General features: G+C 54.6%; 2 protein-coding genes and 1 pseudogene across 3 annotated transcripts; all 3 read left to right on the top strand.

Moving 5' to 3' along the window:
* Positions 1-1,399: 1,399 nt before the first annotated feature.
* LOC308235866 (uncharacterized protein) lies at positions 1,400-12,468 on the top strand. The gene is made up of 6 exons (XM_080645044.1): positions 1,400-1,888; positions 3,769-3,909; positions 5,958-6,089; positions 8,229-8,393; positions 8,648-8,794; positions 11,688-12,468. Exons 1-6 carry the CDS (start codon positions 1,831-1,833, stop codon positions 11,912-11,914), a joined length of 870 nt encoding a protein of 289 aa, XP_080501170.1. The 5' UTR covers positions 1,400-1,830; the 3' UTR covers positions 11,915-12,468.
* Positions 12,469-14,695: 2,227 nt separating this feature from the next.
* On the top strand, positions 14,696-14,950 carry LOC308235793 (NADH dehydrogenase [ubiquinone] 1 alpha subcomplex subunit 3-like; annotated as a pseudogene). The gene has a single exon. The product of its transcript is annotated as an NADH dehydrogenase [ubiquinone] 1 alpha subcomplex subunit 3-like (transcript).
* A 7,761-nt stretch (positions 14,951-22,711) lies between these two features.
* LOC308235824 (interferon-inducible GTPase 5) lies at positions 22,712-24,097 on the top strand (the record flags this gene model as incomplete). Its single annotated transcript, XM_080644976.1, has 1 exon — positions 22,712-24,097. The coding sequence occupies one exon, from the start codon at positions 22,712-22,714 to the stop codon at positions 24,095-24,097; it is 1,386 nt and encodes a 461-aa protein (XP_080501102.1).
* Positions 24,098-27,229: the final 3,132 nt, after the last annotated feature.

Below are 27,229 nucleotides of genomic sequence, written 5' to 3'. Positions count from 1 at the left end.
CTAAAAAGCAATGGGAAAAAACTCTCAGGTGAGGATTAAGAACAACAACAACAAAGAACATAAAATGTCAGTTTTTTAAAAAAGTATATTTTATTGATTTCAGAGAGGAAGGGAGAGGGAGAGAGAGATAGAAACATCAATGATGAGAAAGAATCATTGATTGGCTGCCTCCTGCATGCCCCCTACTGGGGATCAAGCCCACAACCTGGGCATGTGCCCTTGACTGGAATCGAACCTGGGACCCTTCAGTCTGCAGGCCGACGCTCTATCCACTGAGCCAAACCAGCCAGGGCTAAAACGGCAGTTTTGATTGAAAGTGCTTTGAACAAAACTACTATGAGTAGAGAAGGATCAAAGGGACTACCTCAAAATACTCAAGTAATTGTCTTTTTTAATCCTCACCTGAGGATATGTTTTTATTTATTTTAGAGAGAGAGGAAGGGGGAGAGAGAGAGAAACCTTGATATGAGAGAGAAACATCCATTGGCTGCCTCCTGTGCCCACCCCGAGTGGGGATCAAACTGGCAACCCAGGCATGTGCCCTGACCGGATCAAACCGGCAGCCTTTTTGGTGCACAAGACAACACTCAACCAACTGAGCCCCCCTGCCAGGGCTCGAGTAACTGTCTCTTGGTAGAGGATACAGCAGCGCCACCCAGTGAAATACAGTGTTATCGGTATGTGTAATGAAAGCTTTTCCAGGAGCCAAATCAAAAAGTTACAAAGAGCCTGGCCAGAATGGCTCAGTTGGTTGAGCGTTGTCCCCGATGGGGCACACCCCTGTGTTGTGGTTTGATCTCCGGTCGGGCCCATATGTCAAAGTGCAGCCGATGGATGTTTTTCTCTCCCATCGATGTTTCTCTCTCTCCCCCTTCCTCTCTCTAAGCTTGTCCTTGGGTGAGGATTTAAAAAAAGGTTACAAAGAAAAAGGTGAAATTAATTTTAATAATATATTTTATTTAATGTACCACACCTAAAACATTTCAACACATATATAGTCAATCCAGTATTATTTATGAAAAATTTTACATTCTTTTTTCACACTAAGCCTCTGAAATGAGGGTGTGTCTTACACTCACAGCACATCCCTAAAGGAACCAGCCACCTTTCACATGCTCAACGGCCACTCATGGACAGTGGCCGTGTGGTAGCCAGCGCTGTTCATAGTTATGGGTCTTTTTTAGTCTCCTTTCCTGTACTGGCCAATATTTCAATATAAAGCCACATTAAAATGCCTCGTGACTTAGTTCTGACTCATGAAAAATATGCTCCAACAGCTTCCTCTTAAATGTCTCAGATCTCTAAGAAAGCTCTCAAAATTAGTCAGCTGGTGGAGAAGCTGAAGCCACAGCCCCATCCACTCTTTTGCAGAATACCACCAGACCTTAAAACCAGAAATAACAGGGTCACTCTTTAATCCCTTTTGGAATTGGAGGTCTTTAAGGGAAGGGGAGTGCTGTGTCTCCAGAGCAGGCCTGGTACAGGTAGGCACTCAAGAAATGTTTGTGGAATGAACCAAAGGGCCTTAGGGTCCAGCACGAAGTCTCATTTCGGACCAGTGAACGGTGTGGGGCCAGCCCCGCCCACGGCTCTGGGCGCTGTTCCTCGGAATAAGTCCTCAGGGGCCGGAAGGAGATGGCTGAGGTCAGCTGACCCCACTTTGGAGGAAAATGTAGTGGAGGCAGCAAGAACAGAGGGTGGCGGGCGTGTTCCTGAGCCCCCATCCCACCCCGACCATCCCCACTCCCACCAGAGGCGGCCCCGCCCAACGGGGTGAAGTGTCACTACTGCTCTGGGAGTAAGTCAGCCCCGTGTGACTCCCTCTTGGTCATGAACTGCACCGGACACCAGACTGTGTGTGTCACCCTCACAGGCACATGGAAGCAAGGTAAGGGCTCCCTTCAGGAGGTCATTGCATGGCGGGCCTTCCTCCTGCCCGTGCAAAGAAGGGCTGAGGTCCATTTGCATGCGTGTGCTGGTTACTTACTGCTAATGAGCAAATCCTTTGCCAATGCAGTGGCTTAAACACAACCACCGCCATATTCTGAACACGTATGGTTTCCGTGGGCTGGGGACTCATGAAGGGCTCAGCTGGACAGTTCTGGGCCTCTCACGTGGTTGCAGTCAGAAGGTGGCTGGAGGGCAGCTGCAGGACGGGGGGCCTTTCCGTGTGGTCTCCCCACCTTGGCTCGCTTGGGCTTCCTGACATCACGGCTGAAGGCTTCCAGCAACAAAGTGGCAGCTGCACGGTCTTTGACAGCCTCGCTCTGGAAGTCACACCAGGTCCCTTCTATCGGGGTTTACTGGCTGAACCGGTCACAAAGGTCCATCTGGTTTAAGAGGAGGAGGCATAGGTCCTCACCTCTTTTTTTTTTTAATAAATATTTTATTTATTTTTACAGAGAGGAAGGGAGAGGGAGAGAGAGTTAGAAACATCGATGAGAGAGAAACATCAATCAGCTGCCTCCTGCACACCCCCCACTAGGGATGTGCCCGCAACCAAGGTACATGCCCTTGACCGGAATCGAACCTGGGACCCCTGAGTCCGCAGGCCGACGCTCTATCCACTGAGCCAACCTGGCTAGGGCAGGTCCTCACCTCTTGATGTTTCAAAGAATTTGCGGAGGTATTTTATTTATTTATTTAATATATTTTATTGGTTTTCTACAGAGAGGAAGGGAGAGGGAGAGAGAGCTAGAAACATCAATGAGAGAGAAACATCAACCAGCTGCCTCCTGCACACCCCCCACTGAGTATGTGCCGGCAACCAAGGTACATGCCCTTGACGGGAATCGGACCTGGGTCCCTTGAGTCCCCAGGCCGGCGCTCTATCCACTGAGCCACACTGGTCAGGGCGCGGAGGTATTTTAAAATCCCCACTTTTTGCAAATGGTTGGAGCAGGGGCTTTTGGAGCAAAAGGCTAGACTGACCAGAGGATACACTAACTGTGAAGCCGACGAAGTGACAGATAGAAGTGGCCGGGGCTCCTTCCTACGCCTGACAGCATAGTGGACCAGATCCTTCGAAGGGCCTTCTTGCTACACACAGTGGCATACTGGGGGAGCGGAGGGGACAGCGGGAGCAGGAGTGGCTTGGGAGGAGTATTTTATCACTGCCATTGTTTAGAAATGCCGGTATATGGTGATAATCACAAGCAGATTGACTTTTAGTCGGCTTCATTATGGTTTCTAAACGCTTTACAGACAATACACTTCCTTATGCGGTGAGCAGAAGTGGAACTGAGAGGAGACGTCTGCTCTGGGTGCCGAGCTCTTAGGCTAGCACTGCAGTTGGGGAGCTGACCCTTAGGGTCCCCTATATGCCAGGGACCTTGGAAGGGGGCTGGAATGACCCCAGGTTGGTAGCACTTCCCAGCTCTCAGAATAAGCCAAAGAAAGTCCTCTCCGGAGAAAAGCCGCCAGGGCTTCCACAGATCAACACCAACCCAATGTGAGCTCACAATCAGAGCTCACGAAAGGCACGAGGAAGCGAGCCACCACGAGCGAAGCAGAAGCAGTGGACAGCACAGGGAGGCCCACGGGGAACCCACCGTCGTAGTGACCAGCTCCAGAACAGAACTATAGGTGATGGGTACGAAGAAACAAAGTTAGAATCGCAAGAAAGAGCAAGCACCAGGAGGCTGTAGGAAGTGGCCAGGGATGTTTGAAAACGAATCCTGCAGAACTGTCAGGAGAGACAGAGAGACAGACATCAAGGTGGGAGGCTCAGGCTCTGAGTCCCCCTGACGCTTCCCTCTGTTTCTGCAGGGGGGCCCGCAGTGCTCAAGGGCTGTGCCACACCAGCGCTGTGCAACCTGCAAGTGAACAGCACCCTGGGCCCCGAAGCATTTGGGTTTCATCTCACCACCCCGCCTGAATGCGACTCTGAGGCTCCTCCCACCCAGCCAGGTGCTTTGAACCTTGACTTCTGGAGACCCTACCCTCTCTGCCCTCCCTGGACCCCACTTGTCCTTCCCAATCCTGTATGTTCCCAGGGTATCCCCTCCCTCCTACTATAATGTTCCCAGGGAGTGTAATTACTCATATGTGCACACACACACACGCGCACGCACACGCACGCACACACGCACACACGCACACACACACGCGCACACACACACACGCACACACACACGCACACGCACGCACGCACGCACACACACACGCACGCACACACGCACGCACGCACACACACACACACACGCACACACACGCACACACACACACACACGCACACACACACACACGCACGCACACACGCACGCACGCACACACCACCTGACATACCCAGAAGCAGGAAATCCCACTGACACATAGCCACACATCCTCAAACACCCACATTTATATCCTGGTACTCAGAACAGGTCTAGGGAGGAGCACTCATGTCTAACGAGGAACGTCCTGTCCTGTAAGTGCGGTGAGAGATCTAAAGAAGGCATCTGGGGCGTCTTCCTTCCTGTTTTCACATTCCTGCCCGTGAAAGAAGACGTTTGCCAACAGGCTCCCTTTGGCTTAGCGGAGACACTGGCGGTGATTTTTGTCTTCCGGAAAAGAGATGTCCCTGAGGTAGTGCTCACAGGGCCATAGCTCTCTAAGGGAGGCATCTGAACAGAACGGCAGAGGAAGGAACTTTCCAGACTTGGGCGGGGCAGCATTTCTTCAGGGCCGGGCGCAGGAGATGCTTTTGCTGGAAACCACAGGGCAAGGACAGCTCTGTGGGGCAGACGATCTCTCTGCTGAATCTGAGGACAAAAAGGGAACATTCTTACTTTCGCTTCCTCAGATTCCCAGCTGCTAGGAGTTTCGCTTGTCTTTCTTTCTTTTTTTAAAAATATATTTTATTGATTTTTTACAGAGAGGAAGGGAGAAGGATAGAGAGTTAGAAACATCGATGAGAGAGAAACATCGATCAGCAGCCTCCTGCACACTGCCCCCCAGGGGATGTGCCCACAACCAAGGTACATGCCCTTGACCAGAATCGAACCTGGGACCCCTCAGTCCGCAGGCCGACGCTCTACCCACTGAGCCAAACCGGCTAGGGTGAAGTTTTACTTTTCAAAACCCAGCAGTGAATTAAATTACTGATCACAATGGCGGGGGGTGGGGGGAGGTAAATTCGTGAGCTCAAAATTTACGATATGGAAAGGAAAAGGGGAAGATAGGATTGCTCACTTGAACGCGGGCCATGGGACTTTTGCATATGCAGTTCACATCGGCTGTCAGATCCAGACCCATACATGTGGACTGGGAAAGACACATGCAAATATATAAAAGCACAAAATAGCCCTAGCCGATGTGGCTCAGTGGATAGAGCGTGGGCCTACGGACTGAAAGGTCCTGGGTTCGATTCAGGTCAGGGCATGTGCCTGGGTTGCGGGCTCCATCCCCAGTAGGGGGCGTGCAGGAGGCATCCGATCAATGATTTTTTCTCATCATTGATGTTTCTCTCTGTCCTTCTCCCTTCCCCTCTGAAATCAATAAAAGCATTAAAAAAATAAAATAAAAGCACAAAATATCCACAGATACACTGAAACAGGCTAACTAACATCCACAAACGTTCATGTCTGCGCCAGCGTATAGATCCAAGCACCCCACGCCTTGCTGGAAACACAGACACACACACACACACACACACACCCAGCCTTACACACATGCACATAAAAACGTGCTCTCTTCACACAGGTATACACATACACACCTGCTCCCACCCACAGGGGCCCATGGAGACGCACACCCAAACACCCCCATCCTCCCACAGACACACAGAGTTCAACATAGGCACACACAGCCACACGTGCACAGAGAGACAGGCCTGCATGCTGCTGCACACAAACGGCATCATGGCAGAAGTGCACACACACGGTGTAATTGCACAATCACATGCACATTCCGAGGTGCCTGGAAATGTGCGCGCACGCACACACGTCCTCCAGCAGCTCATCTTCCTCTCTCCCCAGGTTCCCGAGCAACTTCGACCCACAGCAAGGCTAAGGCCACCACCTGTTTCACCTGCTCAGACAGCGACCACTGCCACCCTTTCTCCTGCCCGGCAGAGAGGAACTACTGCCTCCAGACGGCGGGCATCCTGGGTGAGCGTCCCGGGGAAGGGGAGGCAGAGCGCGGCCTGGGGCACAGCAAGGCCTCTCCTTGCCCTCCCGGGCCTGCTGCCTTTACTGTCACAGCAGCCTTTCCTGCCCGTGGAGGACAGAGGCTGGTGAGAGGTGGAAGGTGAGAGGGGAGGATGTGAGTTAAAATCTGTGATGCCACATTTGTTTGGCTATTAATTGCTGATTAATAAATCAACTCCTAACACAGGGGCTCGACGCACAAAACAGAAACAAAGTCGTAGACACAGAGAACAAATTGGTGGTTGTCAGGTAGGAGGGAGGCTGGGGGCTGGGTGAAAAGGTGACGGGATTAAGAATACCAGTCGCCAGTTATTAAAATAGTTGTGGGGATGTGCAGTGCAGCCAGGGAGTATGGTCACTAACACTAATGACTATGTACGGTGCCAGCTGGGTACTAGCCTCACTGAGGTGATCGTCTTGTACGGCATATGAATGTCTCAGCACCATGTTGTACATCGGAAACGAATATAATGCTGTGTGCCAAATGTAATAGAAAAATAGTTCAGTCCTCGGTTTTGGCACAAAAAAAAAGGAAAGAAACAACAAAGTAGTGACTTTTTTATATATATATATATATATATATATATATATATATATATACTATAAAAGGGCAAATACTATATGATTTCACTTATATGAGGATCTAGACGAGTCAAATCATGGAAACAGAAAGTAGATCCTGCGGGGGGGGGTGGGGGAAGGGAAATGGGGCGTTGCTATTTGATGGGTAAAGCGTTTTAGTTTTGCCAAATGAAGTCGTTCTAGAGATCTGTTTCACAATATTAATGCAGTTAACACTGCTAAACTGTACACTTAAAGTGGTTAAGACTGTACATTTTATATTATGTGCATTTTTTTTTACCACAATTAAAAAAAACAAAACTTCATGGCGTAAAACAATGGTTTATTATTTCCCAGCATTCTGTGGGCTGCCCAGGCTCAGCTGGGCAGCTCTGCTCCAGGGAGTGACGGCTGAGTCACATACGTGCATTCAGCTGGGAGCTCAACTGGGGCTGGAGCGTTCACGTCAGCCTCTCACCTTCCACCTCTCACCAGCCTCTCTCCACGTGGCCCCCATCAGTCTGTAGCCTCGTTGAGCTTCCTTTCAGTATGGTGTCTGGCTTCCAAGAAGGAAGAAGTAAAAATCAGCATCTTCAATTTATTTTATTTCATTTTTTAATCCTCACCCAAGGGTATTTTTTCCATTGATTTTTAGAAAGAGTGGAAGAGAGGGAAGGAGAGAAGGAGAGGGAAGGGAGGGAGGGAGGGGGATATATATATATATATATATATATATATATATATATATATATATATCAGTGTGAGAGAGACACATCAATTGTTTGCCTCCTTGAACACGCCCCATCCGGGGCCAGGTATTGAACCTGTAACTCAGGCATGTGCCCTGGACCAGGAATCAAACTTGGGAGTGGGCTGATGCTCCAACCACACCGGCCAGGGCTACCGGCTGCTTCTTAAGATTAGCCCAGAACCGCCACAGTCTGTTGGTCAGAAGCAGTCATGAGGCCAGCTCAGGGTTAAGGAATGAGGAAAGAGATTGCACCTCTTGATGCAGCAGGGGTAAGGTCACGTTGCAAAAAAAGCGTGTGGGATGGGAGACAGTGTGGCCATCTTGAAATCTACTGCAACATCCTGGGCAGGGAGCCCCTGCGTCGCCTGTCCATCTGCCCCGTAAAGGAAAAACCGGACCTTCCTGTTAAGGGAAGAGGAGTTGAACTAGAAACCAGTCTTTCTTTGGTATAAATTTCAAGAGACACAGAAGTAGTATAAACAGGAATGCCAACAGTATCGATGGGGATAGTGTGGCGGACCAGGCGGGGCATGGGGTCCCTGAGAAGGCTCTGGCTAAGGGGATGGGGTGCTCACAGACAGGCTGCTGAGACACCGCAGATCCAGGGCCACTTGCGCACTGGAACCCTACGGGGAGGAGGCGGGGAGGAAGGCTCTCCGAAGTGGGTCTTGATGAACAATGACAGGGTCTGTGTGTATCAGGGGTGATCTCAGGCAGAATGAATGGCAGCAATGACACCCTAGGGGCTTGGCGGCTTGTGATGGTTCTCCGCTTCCAAATCTCTCCAGCCTTAGAGGGCGGTGACTCTGTCTCCTGGAGAAATGGTTCCTGCGTGGCCTCCGAGGACTGCAAATTTGACCACCCCATCTCTGCCCTGACCTACAGCATCGGTTTTGGCTTCTGGGTCAACACCACCTGCTGCCAAGGCAGCTGCCAGGAGCCCACTCCTCCAGGTGGGCTGCCACCAGGAAGTGGTCAGATGGGGGGCTGAGCGGGGGGTGCCTGGAGGAGTCTGTCCTGGGTTGAAGAAGGCGGGTGGGCGGGGCATCACGTAACCCCCTTGCCCCAACCAGGCTGCCCTAAGGCGCCGACCCTGCTCCGTGGGCAAGCCCAGGACAGTGGTTCCCTGTGGTAGAGCCCATGCATGCACGGCGGGCCCTGGGAGGTCCTGAGTCCGCCCGGCTGACCACCACCCTCCTCCGTACAGCAACGCTGCCCGCCTCACGCACCCTGAGCAAGTTCCTGTGTCCCACATGTGCTGACAGCCATCTGGGGCGCTGCAATTCCTCCTTGTACGTGCAGTGTCCCCGTGGGGAGACCACGTGTGTCCAGCTGGACCTGGTGTCTGAAGAAGGTAACGTGTGTGTCTGGTGTGAGCACATGTGCGTGAGTGAGCGTGAGCTCACTGCTTTGGCGTGAGGCGTGCCTGAGTTTGGGGCCCACCTCTGTCATTTACACTATGTGACCAAAGATAAGTGGCTTCATTTCATGGAACCTCAGTTTTCTCTTCTGGTAAATGGGAGTACTGGAAACACACCTCACAGGGTTTTGTGAGGAAGAAGCGAGTCCATGAGAGAGGCAGGAAAGCAGAGGGCATAAAGCAGGACTCTGGGGCCAGGCTGCCTGGGGTCAAACCCCAAATCTACCACTGATGAGCTGGGCAGTCTTGGGCAGGTGACTCTGCCTCTCTGTGCCTCAATTTCCCATCTGAGAAAGGGGGTAATTGTAGTCCCTGATTCATAAGACTGTTGTGAAAATCCGGTAAGATAATTCATACAACTTCTAGATGGCTGTTGCCCAAAAGAAATATAATGTGAGCCACATGTATAATTTAAACTTTTCTAGTAGCCGCATTTAAAAAGTACAAAGTAACAGATTAAAGTAATATATATATATATATATATATGTAAATACATGTGTGTGTGTGTGTGTGTGTGTGTGTGTGTGTGTGTGTACTGAGTGGCCAGATTATTATGATCTTTGAACGCATAATAATCTGGCCACTCAGTGTATATCCTATATAATAAAAGGCTAATATGCAAATTGTCCCCTTGACCAGCAGTTCAACCAGCAGGCAGGTCAGCCAACCGCCCATGTCCCCTCTCCCTGGCCAGGCTGGCTGGAACCCACCCATGCACAAATTCATGTACCAGGCCTCTAATATATATATACTGAGTGGCCAGATTATTATGCATTCAGAGATCATAATAATCTGGCCACTCAGTGTATCTATCCATCTATCTATCTATGATCTTTACCCCAAGATATTTTTTCCATTGATCTTTAGAGAGAGAGTGGAAGGAAGGGAGGAGGGGGAGACAGAGAGAGAGAGAGAGAGACATCGATGTGAGAGGGACACATCAACTGGTTGCCTCCCGCACACGCCCCGACTGGGGCCAGGAATCGAACCTGCAACTGAGGTACGTGCCCTTGACTGGGAATCAAGACCCTCTATCAACTAGCCTCTAACGGGCCGGGGCTAGTAATGTATTCTTTCTAGCCCAGTATATCCAACATGCCACCGATACAGGAAATGGTAAACGCGATAAGCCTTACATGCATTCTTTCCCACCGAGCCTTTGTAATCGGGTGTGGACTGTACATTCACCGCACCGCTCAGTTCAAACCAGCCACATCTCAAGTGCTCAACAGCCACATGTGGCCAGTGGCTACTGTGTTGAACAGCATCATTCTAGGCCATAGCAAGTGTGATATATGGCATTTCGGCGTATCTAAGATGATATGGGTGGGGAGACAGGAAGTCAGCTCTACTCAGAAATGTTGAAATGTGTGGGTTTAAGGGGGGATGTGCCTCTCGGAACTGACGCGATTCAACGTCAGCGGTCGTGACTGCTATGTGTGGGAAAGACTTCCGTGAAGCGGACAGGCCTTCCATCAACATTGCTCAGGGACCGGGTGTGCGAGGAGCCTGGGTCTGTAAGCACAGTGTTATGTGTGTGCCTGTGTGTGCATGTGCTTCCTGGGCAGGGGTGACACGCCCGTGGACGGGTGCACAGGTGTGTTTGTGTGGATTGTGTGTGGGCCTCTGGGGACATCAGGGAAGCTGCGTATGACTGAGATGTGAGTGGGTGGCTGGGCGTGAGGGTGGGTGTGGGACAATGCCTCCCAAACACGGCTCTTTGAGGAAGTACATTCTAGCTCAGGGCAAAATGGACAAAGACCGACCAGGCTGCGAGGCTGACATTTCTTTTTAGCCTTCGTGTTATGGAGAAGTTCAAAGATAAATACGAGGGAACAGTTCAGTAAACCCCCCGGTACTCGCCACCCAACTCCAGAAATTATGCATTCGTGGCCAGTCCCGTTGCATCCTGTATTACTTTGAACACAAACTCAGGTATCTTATCACTTCAACCAGGAGGATTTCCATCCACATCCCTAGAAGATAAGGACTGAAAAATAACCCACGATGGTGGTGAGGTGTTTTTTGTGGGTAAAATAAGACCATTTCACTTTCCTATCTCCCATCAAGTCCTCAATAAACTGGCTACATTTGTATATTTGTACTTATATGGAAGTATAACACTATTATACTGTACGGCTCTGAAGAAGCATAGGAAATCCCTGGGAAGCTGGGCGCGAAGCCGGCTGTGTGAATAGTGGCCTCCAGGTGTCCGTTTCTATTAATATCGGGCCCAGGAAAGGAACGCCCGGAGCGCACAGGTGAGGCGCAGAGTGCCAGCGAAGAGCGGCTGTGCCAGGCCCCGCTCAAGGGTCAGAACATCGCTAGTGAGTTTCCCAAAGGCATGGAATCGAGGGCCTGCCATTCCCTCCCATGTTTCCTTTTTTTAAAAATTTAATCTTTTTTTTAAAGAAAATATTTTTATTGATTTCAGAGAGGAAGGGAGAAGGTGAGAAGGAGAGAAACATCAATGATGAGAATCATTGATCAGCTGCCTCCTGCACGCCCCCTACTGGGGATCGAGCGAATCGAACCCGGGACCCTTCAGTCCGCAGGCCGCTGCTCTATCCACTGAGCCAAACCGGCTAAGGCCCATGTTTCCTACTTGAGGTGACAGTTTTGTTTCCCAAAATCTCAGCAAGGCTCTGAGCTGGCGAAACAGGCCACTCTGGGGGGCTGGCGGGAACTTCAGGGTAATTTGCTTCATCAGAGACACTTGATACCTGGGATGGAGGATGCGGGCTGGCGCCGGAGGGGACGCCTGCAGGTCACCCCTGCTGCGCGCCCTCACGCCCTCCCCACCGCGTCTCCGTCTCCGTCTCCGCAGGCGGCAGGAACCTGAGCGTGCGGGGCTGCGGATCCCGCGACCTGTGCAGCGCCCCCGACGGGACGGAGGGGCTCCGGGCGCTCCCCGGCCTCCGGCTGGCCGGCCGGCCCGACTGCAGCTCCAGCAAACGCGCCGTCATCGCCTCCACGTGCTCGTCGGGGGAGGCGCCGGGCCCCCGCCTGGCCCTGCCCGCGCTGGTGGCGCTGGTCGCCCGGGCCCTCGCCTAGCACCCCGCCGGGCCTGCCTAGCACCCGCCCCGCCCGCAGCCCCCGCCTGTTCCGCTCGTCGCTAGGTGGCACCCCGGCTCCCCTCTACTAGGACTCGCCAGGGGCCAGAAGCTGGTGAGACAGTCAAGGGGCGAACCTCCTCCCTCAGACTGGGGCTCCCCAAGGCTAGGCCTCCTCCCCCAGGCGAGGCTGCTTTTCTTCCTCAGCTTAGAGACACCCCATGGTTGCGCATTCTCCTCCACGTGGCGGGGGAGAGGGGGGCGCGTCACAGACTAGGCCTTCTTCCTCCAGGGCCCCACCCCCAACCCCCCCAACACCAGGCTACCCCGCAGGCTAGGTCTGTGTCTTTTCTCCCGGACACTGGGAAACAGCCCCTCCTCCCCTGCCTCCCTCTTCAGGGTCTAGCCAAGTCCTGGGCAGCCCAGGTGAGGCTTGAGGACCCAGTACACCCCCTTTCCAGGCATTTACAGCATCCGACTCCACCCCACCACGGGCCCCTCTGTCTGGGCTCAGTGTCCCTGCTGTCGCCAGATTTGAATGAATCTCATCGCACAAGCTGAGTGGTTTGGGTTTCCTTTTTGGTGGCTGCAGCCTCAAACAGGCCCCGAGGTGGTCTACTCTCTCCTCTGGGGCCCCAGGGCGCCTGGGAGCCAGGGGGGCATAAGCTCAAATGCTCCGCCTGGCGCCAGCGCCACGTTAGCGCCAGCATCAGACCCAAAGGAGGGAGCCGAGGTCAGAACAGGGAGCTCCCAGGAGCCATTCAGCGGAAAGTGATGGAAAGTCCAAGCAGGAGAGCGGAAACAACTCACTCAGCACCCATCTGACAAATCCCTACTGATCCCGTTTATCCATCAAGCAGTTCTAGACACTGGGGGTACACAGGGAAACATTCTCTGCCCCCAGGAAGTTATGTGTCAGTGGGGCAGGACGATAACGAACAGCACTTATCACTGAGTGCTGTGGAGAAAACAGTGCAGGGAGCGGGATGGGGAGTGCTGGGACAGGGGTGCGCTGATGTGGGGGTCTCAGCAGGTGAGGTCTGAATAAAGACCTGAAGGGGTGAGGGAGAGGGCGGTGCGGGTGGCTGGGGCAGGGGTGGGGGCATTCAGTCCCTGGAGGTGAGAGAGGTCCAGTCTCTCAGAAGGTACGTGGCTGCCTCAGATTCTGGACAAAACGGGGTTCTATTAGCAAAGAAAAAGGGGGGTCAATAGGGATCAGTTAGGACAAGAAAAAGCATCTTAGGTGGTTCAATAGAAGCAGTTTCATACAGGGGGTGGCTTATGCTGTGTTGCAAGGGCTGGGAGAGAAAAGAGGGAAGGAGGGGAGCTGGAGAGAAAGAAAGGGGGGGCTTACAGTTACTGGGGCTGTTCAACAAAGCTCCCCAATACCTGGTGGCAGAAAACAATCCAGGAGGAAGAACTTGGTTCCTGCCGACAGAGTTGGTGGAAGAGCTGATGCGGGCATAGAAATCGGATGGTACCAACCATGGAGAGGCCTTACAAGTAATAGCAGCCTTTCCTATCGTCATTGGGAGGGGCGCCCTGGGGTCCCCAAAAGCCCCACCTGCCACCTGGAAGGCCTCTGTGGAGGATGTCCTCCCTGGGTTCTGTGAGGGGGTGGGGAAGGCAGGAGCTGTTTCTGGAAGACTGGAGGCCCCCGGGACAGGCCAGGATGTGCTCCCCCACTGGGCAGGCAGGTGCTCAGGAAATGCTTGCAGCGGAAACGGATTTAAGGGCGTGACCTGGAGTCCGCAGGGAGAGAAAGGGACTGTGGGGCGGGGTGAAGTGAACTCGGGCAGAGGATTTAATTTTATTGTACATTTCTAATGTTCTGTAAGAGCATAAAATGTGAGCACATTTTCCAAGTTAAACAGTTCCATTATTTACACATACAGAAACAAACAAAGACCAAGCAGTGCCTCGGCGCTCACTGAAGGACGGGAGACATCGGGACAGTGGGAGTCCCCAGGGCCCCTCCCTGACCCCCTCTCCCTGCCTCGCCCCTCCCCTGAGATAACCTCTCCCCTAAACACGGATTTCTATTGCTACATACCCACGTGCTTTGACGTTTTTAAATCAAGTCTTTTCCCTTTTACTTTTCTCTTCCTCTTTTCTCCCCCATAAACTCTCCCAGGGACAACCCCCCACCCCCACCCCCCAGGAATGGCTTGTTAACCTCCTATATCTCCTTCCGTTATTTCCCAAATAATCCCATATAGATGTGTAGATATATCCATATAGATGTATTGATATCAACATCTATGTCTACATATGCATATGTATATGTGCATATGTCATGACTATATTATAAATACATCAGCCATAGCTATAGCATGTTGACATGGTTGTGTCATGTCTCTGTCATATAGATAGAGTTTTGGGGCCTCTAAAATATTAGCCACAGCTCTCTGCATCTTGCTGTTCTCAGCAGCACCTCTGGGGACTCCCCAGGTCATTTAATCCCCCCTGAATGGCTGCGGGCGAGGCTCACATGGCCTGGCCCGGCGGTGCCAGCACGCGTTCCGTCAGGTCCTGCTGCGGGGTTCACGGGGTTCACGTTGCTTCCTCCCTTCCCTCCGGCTGTGAGCGAGGCAGCAGCAGGCGCCCGATGACGAGTGCTCATTGTTCTGAGCTGCGCGTCTCAGAGGTTCCCAAGACTCTAAAAGCTTGGAAGATAGTGCCCTTTCATACATTTAAATGAATTCTAAAATGTATAATGATCCGGGATCAAAAGTGACCCATACATTAAAAGTGAGAAATGGTGGCCGCCTCCGAGACCAGGATGGCCGTGAGAATCGCCACCTTCATCAAGGACGCCCGGGGCCAAGGAGCCGGTGCTGGGCGCGTCCTGCGCCATCCGGAGCCTCTCTTTGCGTCTGCCCTTCCTCAGCGCCTACACCAAGTACGCCATCATGATCAACGAGGTCACACCCTACACCTACCCAGTGCCCGTCCGAGATGATGGGAACATGCCCGACGTGCCCAGCCACCCCCAGGACCCCAGGGCCGAAGCCTGGAGTGGCTGGAGAAACTCTGAAACTCACCCCCCCCCCCCACTGACACGGAGGAGGTCCCCTCCCCTGTGGCCCCCAATGAAATGTGAAAACCAAAAAAAAAAAGTGAGAAATGGTGAGCTGGCCTGGCCGGCGTGGTTCAGGGCATCATCCTGTGTGTGGAGAAAGTTGCCAGTTTGATTCCGGGTCAGGGCACATGCCTGGGTGTCAGGCTCCACCATCTCCAGTGGGAGGCATGCAGGAGGCAGCCCGCTCTCACATCATATTTCTCTCTCTCCCTCTCCCTCTCCCTCAGTCTCTCTCTCTTTAAAAAAATAAATTAATAAAAGTTATATAAAAAAAGAAATGGTGAGTCAGGGTTCAAGGACCAGCTTTCCCACCCTTCCCCCCACCCCCCACACCGACTCTCGTCATCCTCACCCAGGCCAGGGTCTCTGCACATCCCTTCTCCCCTGCAGACTCCATGCAGAAGTCAGTGCAATTACTTCAGTCCTTAAACTTGTCGGTGGAAGGATGCTGGGTTGCAGGAATCCAGTGCAGTTCATTCATTAAGAGGTAAGGCCAGATTGGCCTTCAGTGCTTCTTCTTCTTCCTCTTCTTTTCCTTCTTCTTCTTTAAATATTTTTATTGATTTCAGACAGGAAGGGAGAGGGAGAAAGAGGTAGAAACATCAATGATGAGAGAGAATCATTGATCGGCTGCCTCCTGCACACCCCACACTGGGGATCAAGCCCGCAACCCGGGCATGTGCCCTGACCGGGAATCAAACCACGACCGCCTGGTTCATAGGTCGACGCTCAACCACTGAGCCACGCCGCCAGGTGAGTGCTTCCTCCTGAGCCCGACCTCTGCGCCTCTGCCTGGGGCACCTGTTCCTCTCCAGGCTGAGCCTGACTTCCCAGCCTCCCCCTCGGCCTCCTTCTTTCAGGAAACAGCCCTGTCCTGTCTCCCTGGCCCTTTGCAGGCAACAACTCAGGGTTCTGGCCAGGGCTGCATGGATTTTTATAATGCCTATTTTTTCTAGAATACTAAAATAGTTGAAAAAACATTGAAAAATTATCTAAAGGGTATATTAAAGCTCATTATTTTGAGTTAAAATGTTTTATTTATATCAAACAGAATTGATTATAATTTTATTTTGGCATAAGTTAATTAAAACTTATTTAATGTCATCATTTGGTCAAGAGGACTGGAAAGCCTGAAAATCCTCTCATTTAAAAATATGATGGATGAGTTTGTTTCCATCAAAGCCAGGGCGCACTTTTTTCCTTGGTTTCAGACACCAACAGGTCTGGGCATGGGACTGGTCCTTATTTAACATTTTGAGATTTTGTTCATTCAAATATCATGGATTTTTGCATTAATTTTTATTTTAAAAAAGCATTACATTAAACTGTTATTTACTGAGCTTCTGGTCCCCTTTAATTTTGCACCCAGGGCAGTGTCTCACTTGTTGGCCCCAGCCCTGGCCCCTGTTGTAATCAAATTGTGTCCCTGGGTGCGGAAGGATCCCCCCCTCACTCCTGGCCCACTCTCACGACACTCCTCAGAAGGCCTTTGGTTCTCTCCCAGGTACCAGGTGAATAAGTCCTTCTAGAACTCGCTCCCTCATCACGCTGCTGCAGCCACACCAGCCACCACGCTTCTCCCAGACACAGGCTCGGCCCTGCCTCGGGGCCTTTGCACTCCCACGCCGTCCGCCTGGACTGCTTTCCCCCTCATGTCCACATGGCTTGTTTCCTTACTTCCTGCAGCTCTCTGCTCAAATAGAATGTCCCCTTCTCATATGGCTCCTCCCAGAACATTCTCTCAGAAGTAATACACTCCCTCCCCCGAATCATTTGGCTATTGAGTGGCCTAAAAGGATTTATTATTTCTCAAAAGTCTGTGGGTTGGTTGGGCTCCGCTGGATGGTTCTTCTCCTCCCAGGTAGTGTTGGCTGGGATCACTCTTGTGGCTGCATTCAGCTGGAGCGCCACTGGCGCTGGAATGTTCTAGGTGGCTTCAGGCTCATCTCCATGTGGCCTGCCTCTCGATGGGGTCTCTCCAGCAGGGTAGCGCGACCTCTCCATGGCAGCTCGAGGCTCTGAGGAGGAGAAAGTAGAAGCTGCCACCCTAAGGCCTGGGCTTGGAAGCTCCAGGATGTTACATTCTGCTGATCGCAGCAGTCACAAGGCCAGCTCAGACGCAAGGGGAGAGGACAGACTCCTCCTCTCCACGGGGAGAGCGGCCTGTTCCCACAGAGATGGGAGAAATGGTCAGTGGCCATACTTACAGGCGACCTATCCCCCCACCCCTCACTCTTGCTTTCTTGTTTTTCACTTTTCTTATCATTACTTGACACTATCTTATTTTTATTATCTTTATCTTTCTAAAATATAAGCTCCATAGGACCAGAGCCACCCGTGTCTTACTCACCACGTTGTCTGTGCCCAGCGCACAGAGGGCAGCCGATAGGTATTTCAGTGAGTGAGTGAGTGAGTCCTGGGGACTAACTTGAGGTTTCCCTGGGATTATGGCGAATGGAGAGAAGGTGAAGGTCATAATGTGTACATATCCCCAGGGAAGTGCTCTAGGGTTTTTAATAGACGCTGAAGGAAAGGGCAGGGAGGCAGGGAGGGTTAGGAGTGGGCAGGAGAAATGGGAGGAAGAGGAGGCAGAGGACAGGGACTGTCTTGGTCCCAGTTATACCTCCAGCCTCAGCCAGCATAGGGCCTAGCACACAGCAGGTGATCAAAAAGTGTGTGTTGAGTGAATGGACTTTCTCCAAAAAGCCTTTGATGATTCCACGCCCCCGGCCCCCCGAGTCAGGCATCCCCTGGATCTCTGTCAGGGGGTGGGCAAGGACTCAGAGTCACTGCAGGTGGCGAACATCCACCCACAGGCCCTTGGCACCCAGCAAGCACCTGCTACCTCAGCTTCCTTCCTGGAGAGAGGGCTGTCCCGTCCTTGCTGTGCTCCCAGCCTGGCAGACACAGTGGACACTCGGAAGCACTTTCCCACGTCTTCGCAAGGTTGAGGTCAGGAGGAGTCGTGGTTGACGGTGCCTCACTCTCAGCCCAGCGGTCATGGTGAGCGACTGCTGGATGCGACAAGGGAGCGGCTTGTCATCGCTCCGAGGCCGCTCCGACGGCACAGAGGACGAGCAGCGTGGGGAGCGCGGAGGCCAGGCGACTCCTCAGTCACACTCTGTGTGGCTTCAGGAACAGCGCAGCCAACTTTGTATTTGACGGACGATAAAGATCGGTATTTTCGAAGTCTACAAAGAGCTCTTTGAGGAAGTGTGAGTAAGGAAACGTTGTGGCCTAGTTCTGTGGGCGGCATTGTTTCCCTTGGGAGTGGGAGAGACGCTGGTGCCTGACAAGAAAGGCACCTCTGACTTGGTTACATGGGGAACCTGTGGGACAAGCATGTCAAACTCGCGGCCGGCAGGCCGCATGCCTCGTTTATTTGAGGGTTTGACATGTTTGCGAGAAATGGATGAATAAACGTGTTCATCTCATTTGTCTCCGCCTTCCTCTCCACTCCAGTCTCCTCTCCTGGTTTTTTTGTCTGTCTTGGGATGACAGGGGGAAGAGCAGAACTGTGTCCCAGTTAAACGCGTCACTCCATCCATCCGATGGGCTCACAGCGCCTGGCGCATGCTGGACTGTGCACGTGCGATACGTGGGCACTCTGCCCCGGTCGATGATTGTGCCCAGGAGGTCTGTCAGATCAGGGGCAAGTAGGACTCACATCTCTGGACCAGTTCAGGGCCTGGGCTCTGGTCAGGTCTGAACAAATGTTTCTGGAATGACCAAATAGTTGAGGAAATTATTGGGCAAACAAGAGCTCTCTCGACTCAGGGTCTGAGAGACCTGAGGGGACCTGTGGGCCTGGGAGGCAACTCCGTAGCAGGCCATGCGGCTACTCCAGGTCTCAGCTCAGGTGCCCTCTCCTCCAAGAAGGGGGAGGAAGGTAGTGGGTCCATGATCTCCAGGCTGGGTCACCACATGCCTCCTTTGTGCTCCCACAGTCCTCGGGGGTCCCCCATTCCAGTCCTGCCTGCTATGTCCTCACTGTCTGGAGATGGATCTGCCTCCCCCACTGGTCTCTGGGTCCCTGGGGGCAGAGCCTGGGCTGTCCTGGTCATTGCTGCATTCCCAGCACCCAGCCCCGGATGCGGCCTGGGGAGGTGCCAAATGTGGATCATGACGAGGGCAGAGGCTTGGCAGATGGGCAGGATGGGAGAAGTGGCCCAGGCACTGGAGCAGGATGAATACAGTGGTTTTCACAGGACACAGGCTGTGCTGTCAGCGTGTAGCTGAGTCTGGGCTGCAGGTCTGTCTCTGCCCGAATGTCTGCGGTTTATGAGGCTTGTGTGTCTGTGTGTTTGTCTGACTTTTGCTTTTCTGTAGTGAGTCTGTATTGCAGGGTCTTCCCTCTTGGGCCAGGTGCGCGTCTCTGTGAATTTGGGGAAGGAGCCTGGGTCTGTGTGCCTGGGATTGTCAGAGAAGATTCTCAATCTGGTCTCTTGCGTTTGAGTCTGAGTGAGTCTGGGCGTCTCTCTTGCTTTAAGAATTCTGGACCACGTGCCCCGCAGACCACCCTCCCCGCCCCTCGGTGTGGCCTCGAGCTGCTCTGTTCTGTTTCTGGGCCTCCGCCTTCTCCTCTGTCGTTTCCAGAGGCTCCTTTGCTGAACCAAACGTTGGAACCAGGAAAATCCTTTGACTGGCAGGTGCCTCTGACTCCATCCCAGGAAGTGGGGGTAGGAGAGACCCCGGGGCACCTGGCCTGGGCGGAGGCGGCCAGGAGGGGAGACGGCTACAAAAGGACTGAGGGTCGAGGTGGGGCTCAGCAGCTGTGGAGACAGAGACTGCAGTTGAGGGGAGCTGGTGTCCCCCCAGGGGCCTGGGGTCCCTGACTGTTGGTCCCTAGACCTTCAGCTCCTTCCCTGTGCAGGTCGGTCCCCACGCCTTGACCCCGTCTCAGGCTCTGTATCTTTCCACTCCTTCTGCAACTGGTGCCTCTGACGCCATTTTGCTCTGGTTCTTTCTGGCGTGGTCTCTCGTCCATTGTAACTTCCTGTCTGATTCTCCCTTGTTTTTTCCCTTGGGGAGTCTTTCTTCCCACCCCACCTCCCCCTTTCTCGGGGTGGGGGGTGGGGGGGACGCTTTGCCTCTCCCTCTTTTCTTTCACATCTCTCCCTGCTCCCATCTCCCTCTTTGTCTCACTGATGCCATTTAAAGTGTTGAGAGGAGGGAGAGAGCGGAGTGGAGAAAGGCATCGGGAAGAATCAGCGCTGAGCTGGGACTTGAAGGACAGGCTGGGGGCCGAGGCGGGGGCGGGGGGGGGGGCTCGGGTGGAGAGAGGTAAGAGAGGATGTGAAAACTCAGGGAGCAAGGAGGCCAGAGTCGGGGAGCCTGGATAGTAGCTGCTGAACTGGGGCATGGATGCTGCCTTGCTGACACCATGGGCCACGAGTCTGGCCAGGACTAGGCAGGGTTGCTGCAGTGACCACATGGGGGTTTCTGAGCTGGCCTCTCCGCTGCGCTTCCTGTCATCCCAGCAGTGCTGGCTAAGCTAAATCACCTCCCTCCCCACAGGAGGGCGGGTGAATAGATGGTTCGGAGAAGGGAAAAGGAACGATTTGTTTCAGGAACAGAGTCCCTGATGGAGGAGAGACAGAGGGCAGGGTGCTGAGCAGGGCCAGGCCCTCAGACACTGGGACTTTGTCCTGGGCATGATGGAGACCACGGACAGGTCTTGAACAAATCTTGGTGTTAGAAAGATCTCTCTCTGGGTCCCTCATGGGGGCCAGGGCCCAGTGTGACTGACTGTTGGCCGCATGCGTAGCTGGGGGGTGGGGTCCCTGCCCCATGGTGGGACCCCTCCCCCTGACATCACTGTCACATTATTGCACAAGGGCTGGTTGACCAATAAGCTGCTGCTTGCTATTATGGGTCCTAGCAACTGGGCCTGAGCTTGGGCTAACAGGGGAGGAGACCCACCAGTGGGGAGAGTGAGGGGAGAAGGAGAGCCTACAGGGCAGGTGAGCGTCCTGAGGGCAGTTCTCTCGCTGGGGCCTGTGGGTGCGGCTTCCCCTCCCAACCCCAGCTCCCTGGGCCCCAGCACCACCCCGGGGCCCTGGGTCTGTCTGCCCCTTGCTGCTGGCCGTCCCAGGCTCCACACCCTGAGATGGGGGAGGGGGCAGGGCGAGGGAGGAAGTGGACCTAGGGTGCATAAAATGGCCCGACCTGGGATGGGGGTCAGACCTGGGGGAACAATGCAATAAGGACACATTTCTGTGGGTCAGGGGATGGAGGTGGGGACAGGGGCAGCCAAGGAGACAAGAGGTGGGGGGAGGGCGGGGGGAGGGCAAAGATGGCTGCCGGAGGCAGAGCCGCTCTTCAGAGGGGCAAGGAGCCAGGGACCTGGGTGTGAGGCCTGGTGGTGGCTCTGAGCAGAGACATCGCTTGTCTGGTCTGAGCCTCAGTCCCTCTCCGTCTGATGGGGACAGTGACCCGGAATGTGGTTGTCTCTCCCAAGGTTCTCTGAAGAGTCTTAGTCAGTGAGGAAGTGTATCTTAGAGGCGATGGACCAGAAGACAGTGTGACTGGGAAGAGGGAGGGCCAGGGAAGCTCCCAGGTGAGGAGGATGGGATCTGAGAGGCCATGTGAGGGCTCCAGGGCGCGGGGGGACTTGGCCTGGCAAGGCCAGCCACGGCAGGGCTGGGTGTCCAATGAGGGGGATCCCGGTGTCTGGGCTTCTCCCACCAGCTGAACCCAAAGCTGTCCTCACTGTTAGCCTAGAGATAGGCACCCGGGGCTCAGAAGCATCACAGCAGCTCCTCGAGGCAGGCAGGGTCCCTTCATCGGTGCGGATACAGCAGCTGAGGCTCAGAGAGGGCAGGGACTCGCTCAAGGCCCCGCAGCTAGAAATATTAATAATGACAATAACAACGCTGCTGCTGCCGCTAACACAGACCACCTGCTCTGTGCCAGGCGCCACTTTAAATGCTTTGTATGACTAACTCGTGGGATTCTCAACAACCCGAGGAGGTGGCGTCCTACAGATGAGAAAAGGGAGGCAGAGTTAAGGAACTTGCCCCAAATCACTCAGGAGTCCGCGGCAGAGCCAGGATCCGACCCCGGGTGTGGGGGTGCTTCGCCCTCACTCTGCGCTGCTTGCAGTGACGGCGGAGCCACTGTCCTTGTTTGGCACAGGAGCCGGGCTTAAGCCCTCTCCTTGGCAGGCCTGGCTACGTAATTTACAGGCCCAGCACGAAAGAAAAAGGCAGGGCTCCTAGTTCAAACGGTATTAAGACTTTCAATCCGTGCCAGCAGATAAGCATTAGGCCAAGAGCTGGGCCTCCTAAGTGTGGGGCCTCATGTGACTGCGCAGGTCACAGTGGCCCACAAAACTCTCCCCTTCCTGGGTTACCCCAAGACTCCTCAGCGCCTCAGGAGGCAGGCCAGTCATTGTGCCCGGGACCCAGAGAAGCAAACAGGGTCAGAGAGGTGCCTCATTTTGCCCCAGGGCGCACAGCAAGTTAGAGGCAGAGATGGGATGTGAAGCTTGGCCTGCTGGGCTCCAAGGCCCCCGGTTCCTTTCCAAAATGTCCCCCGGGAGTTTGGGAAGGAAAGGGCCGTGGCGTGCCAGAGAGACACCCTTCACACCCTCCGTCTCTCTCTCCCTGCCCTGCACAAGGCCCAGAAGGCGAAAAGGCTCCCTTCTCCCCCAGACACCAACGACCTCTGGTCTGTGCCTCTCCCATCCCGGCGCCCTCTGAACCACTGGTCACCATGGCCACTTCCAAGTGCCCCGGGGAGGAGGAGACCACCATCCTCATGGCCAAAGAAGAGCTGGAGGCCCTGCGCACCGCCTTCGAGTCCGGCGACATCCCGCAGGCCGCCTCCCGCCTCCGGGAGCTGCTGGCCTCCTCGGAGAGCACCCGCCTGGAGGTGGGTGTCACAGGCGAGTCGGGCGCCGGCAAGTCGTCCCTCATCAACGCCCTCCGTGGCCTGGGGGCTGAGGACCCCGGCGCGGCGCTCACCGGCGTCGTGGAGACCACGATGCAACCCTCATCCTACCCGCACCCGCAGTTTCCTGACGTGACCCTGTGGGACCTGCCCGGGGCCGGCTGTCCCGGCTGCCCCGCTGACAAGTACCTGAAGCAGGTGGACTTCGGCCGCTACGACTTCTTCCTGCTGGTCTCCCCTCGCCGCTGCGGGGCCGTGGAGACCCGCCTGGCCTCCGAGATCCTGCGCCAGGGCAAGAAGTTCTACTTCGTGCGCACCAAGGTGGACGAGGACCTGGCGGCCACCCGCAGCCAGCGGCCCTCGGGCTTCAGCGAGTCCATGGTCCTCCAGGAGATCCGCGACCACTGCGCCGAGCGGCTGCGCGCGGCCGGGGTGACCGACCCCCGCATCTTCCTCGTGTCCAACCTCTGGCCGGTCCGCTACGACTTCCCGCTGCTCCTGTCCACCTGGGAGCACGACCTGCCGGCCCACCGGCGCCACGCAGGCCTGCTGTCGCTGCCCGACATCTCGCTGGAGGCCCTGCAGAGGAAGAAGGACATGCTCCAGGAGCAGGTGCTCAAGACGGCCCTGGTGTCGGGCGTCATCCAGGCCCTGCCCGTGCCGGGGCTGGCGGCCGCCTACGACGACGCCCTGCTCATCCGCTCGCTGCGCGGCTACCACCGCAGCTTTGGCCTGGACGAAGACTCGCTGGCCAAGCTGGCCGAGCAGGTGGGCAAACAGGCAGGCGACCTGCGCTCCGTCATCCGCTCCCCGCTGGCCAACGAGGTCTCACCCGAGACCGTCCTGCGGCTCTACTCGCAGTCGTCCGATGGCGCCATGCGGGTGGCCCGGGCCTTTGAGAAGGGCATCCCCGTGTTCGGGACGCTGGTGGCCGGCGGCATCAGCTTCGGCACCGTCTACACCATGCTCCAGGGCTGCCTCAACGAGATGGCTGAGGACGCCCAGCGGGTGCGCATCAAGGCCCTGGAGGAGGAGGAGGAGTCCCAGCCTGAGGTCAGCTTGGAGGCGGCTGGCGACAGCGGCGTGGAGAAGTGTGGGGCTGGGGAGGGAGGAGGTGAGGAAGCCCCGCTGTCCACCCGCCGGAAGCTGGGCCTCCTTCTCAAGTACATTCTGGACAGCTGGAAGAGGCGTGACTTGGAAGAGAAGTGAAAGTGCAGCCCCGACCCCCTGCCTCGCCCACAAACCAAACCTTAACAAAGCCAACCAACCAAACACAAAAGGCCAGTGTGGTGACTGAGCGCTGCGTGGCTGAGGGTGCTGTGGGGCTGGCTCGGAGGAGGGACAGGGCCGGCCATCTTGGTGGGGCAGGGGAGAGGGCTGTGGGAGGTTAAGACGGGAAGCAGGGGGGCCCGAGTGGAAGAGGGATTCACTCACCTGGGACAGGAATTGATCCTGGGGGGAGAGAAGTTCAAGGTATGGATGGTGGGCTAAGGGCTCCTTGGTGGTCTCTCTCCCTGGTCCCTAAGTGGCCAAGGGGGATTTGTGGGGTGACAGGGCAGCCCAGCCTGGATGTAAGACAAAGCCAACTGTCGGCCTACACGGGTGGCTGAGTGGGGATCAGTGCCTACCGAGGTACTTATTTTAGTTGCAATGACATATCCCTTTCTGAGAACCCCCCTGTCCTAAAGGCCGCCTCTGGAGGGGGGAGGGGCAGCCAATCGGTGCCCAGGATTGGCACAATGGTGCCTAGCAACCGGTTAAGCAGAAGTGGGCAGATGGACATCCTGGGCCTGTGAGTGATGGTGGGCCGGGTGGCCAGCAGAAGGCACCACATGGCCCCTGGGCTGGCCTTGGTGCAGAGGTGGTGAGAGGGGGCAGGCGGTTTCTCTGAGCATCAAAGGAGAGAGAATGGTCGTTTCAGAAAGATGGCGTGTGTCTGAGTGTGACTGTGTGTTGATAATCGTGCTGGTGTGCTGACTGGGAGGAATCCTGGCGAGTCTCCATGATATTGATGCCATGTGTCAAGGTAGAGAGTTGTTTGCTGAGACTGGGGGGTTACCTGTCTGCATGGTGTGCGTGTGCGTGTGCGTGTGCGTGTGCGTGTGCGTGTGCATGTGTGAATACTGGGATTGTGCTGAAAGGCCCTGAGTCTGAATGATGGCGACTGTGTTGGGATCTGAAAGCTGCATGCGCTGTGAGTGACAGAAAACACGTACACACACGTGGGTGAGCATCTCTTGCGTCTGGACCAGGCACCCAGTGAAACCAAACTCTTTGGCTGATTGAAGGATCACATGATTAAAATTCAAGGACTCCCAGGCTGGGGTTCTGGACAGGGTGGCTTGCCCGGGGCTTCTGTGGGCTTGGACAAGGGTCAGGGAAAGGTCAGATTTAGATGCAGAGAAGGCGAGTTCCCAGGAACTCACAGAGGGCGCTCAGGCTGGGTACGAGGCTAGTGGCAAAGCGGGGACTGTGGTGCAGGGAGCTGGCCTCACCCCAGGTGCTCACAAATACTCCCTGTGGATTCCCAGGAGCTGGTGATGGTTCTTGCCTCATTTGGGGGCCTCAAATGATCCCTAACCCTAGGAAACAGCTCCTAACTCAGAGGGTCTGCTTTAACCTGGACGATTAAAGGGGGTGCTGATGCTCTTGGCTGAAGAGTTCTCTGCTTTGCCAAAGGGTCCCTCTTTTTCCAAAGGCCTCCCATTCATTGGCCTTGCCGGGACTATGGGGGTTCACATGGGTCTTTCTGCACCAAAAAGGGTGTGGGGGATCATGGTAGGGAAATCCCAGATCCCAGATGTGTAAGACATAATCCTTTCCAAACCCATTCTCACAGCACAGCCCACAGCCTTATACCTGTGGGCCCTCAGACATCACCCTAAACACAGGACTCACTGGCCCCAGTGGCGGGGATGCAAAGGTGGGTGTGAGTAGTGAGTGCTCTCACCACATTGGGCCTAAGGTTGAGAGAAATCGAAAGAGTCACTTCTGTCTCCAGCTAGTCACCATGTCCTGGCCCTTCTGCCTTCATCTCTCCATTCCCCATCTCCCATATTAACCCCGAGGCCCTGTTCCAGCTCAGGTCTCACCTCTCCACCCAGTTCCTGCTCCAGCCCCTTCCTTGCCTCATCTCCCAGGCTCCATAAGGCCACAGAAGGACTCTTAACATTCACAGCAGATTTCTCCCTCCGCTGCTCAAACCCTTCCCATGGCTACCCACAGATAAAGATCAAGCTCAGCCTGACGTTCCAAGCCCCTCCTAAGCTGGCCCTGCCTGAACCTCGTCAGCAGTAAGACCCCGGGCCTTCCTGAAACAGCAGAGCTGGGAGGCTCCGAGGAGTCATCACTCCACTCCACAGGTGAGGAAGCGGACACCCACCCTCGCAGGTGTAGGAAATAAAGGCAGCAGAGGGGGCATGACTTGCTTAGCGTCACCTGGCAAGTCCCTGGTGCGGCAGGGACTAGACGCAGTCATGCAATTCCATGTCAACGCTGGCAACCCCTGTCCATCCCACGAGTGAGGACTCCAAGCCCAGAGGCGGATCCGCGGGTGCTAGGTGCACTGTGGTTCCTGAGCAGACGAGCACTTAGAAGCCAGGCCGCGAGGTGGGCAATGTTTCCACAAATGCACCAGATCCCCTGGGTCTCTTTTCCTGGTGTTGGAACTGCAGCGCCCAGAGGTCCTGGCACACGAGGTGCTGAATCAGGGGGAAACACATAGGGGGGAAGCGCCAGTGGGAGCGGTCCATGTCCTGGCTCTGGTATAAGCTGGAAGGCATTTTGCGAGGGACTTCTACTTCCCTGAGCCTCAGTTTCCTCCTCTGTAAAATGGGGACTTCATGAAATGATGCATATGGTTAGGACAGTGGCTGGACCAGAGTAAACATTAAATACACTATTAGCGATGATGAGGGTTCCAGCTCTTAATCACTGACCTATATTGATCGCAGTGCCTGGTGCAGGGTTATTTGAGTTGGAATTCTAGGATCAGAAGACCGAAATCCTAGTCCCACCCCCACACTAGCTGGAGGCCTTGGGCAAATACTCTCTCCTCTCACTGCTGAATGTGGATCGTAAGGGGATTGACCTTTTTTTGGCTCTTGAGGATTTTATGATACACTGCAGCAGGGCAGTGATGAATAAAGCACTTAGCACTGGGCCTGGGATATGGTCACACTCAGTACTATTACTGATGATGCTGTTACTGGTGCTGCCAATGTCTTGGGCTTGCTGAGGGCTGGAGAGAAGAGAGGGCAACTCAGGGTGAAAACACTCCCTTACCTGTCCTGCCAAAGGTCATCAAGTCCCAAAGTCGTGGAACTGGGGGTCAGGCAGCCC

This window comes from Plecotus auritus, assembly GCF_963455305.1.
Source record: "Plecotus auritus genome assembly, chromosome: 10".
Classification (NCBI taxonomy): domain Eukaryota; kingdom Metazoa; phylum Chordata; class Mammalia; order Chiroptera; family Vespertilionidae; genus Plecotus; species Plecotus auritus.
The sequence above is the reverse complement of the archived record's forward strand: the minus strand, read 5'-3'. Positions and strand labels throughout refer to the sequence as shown.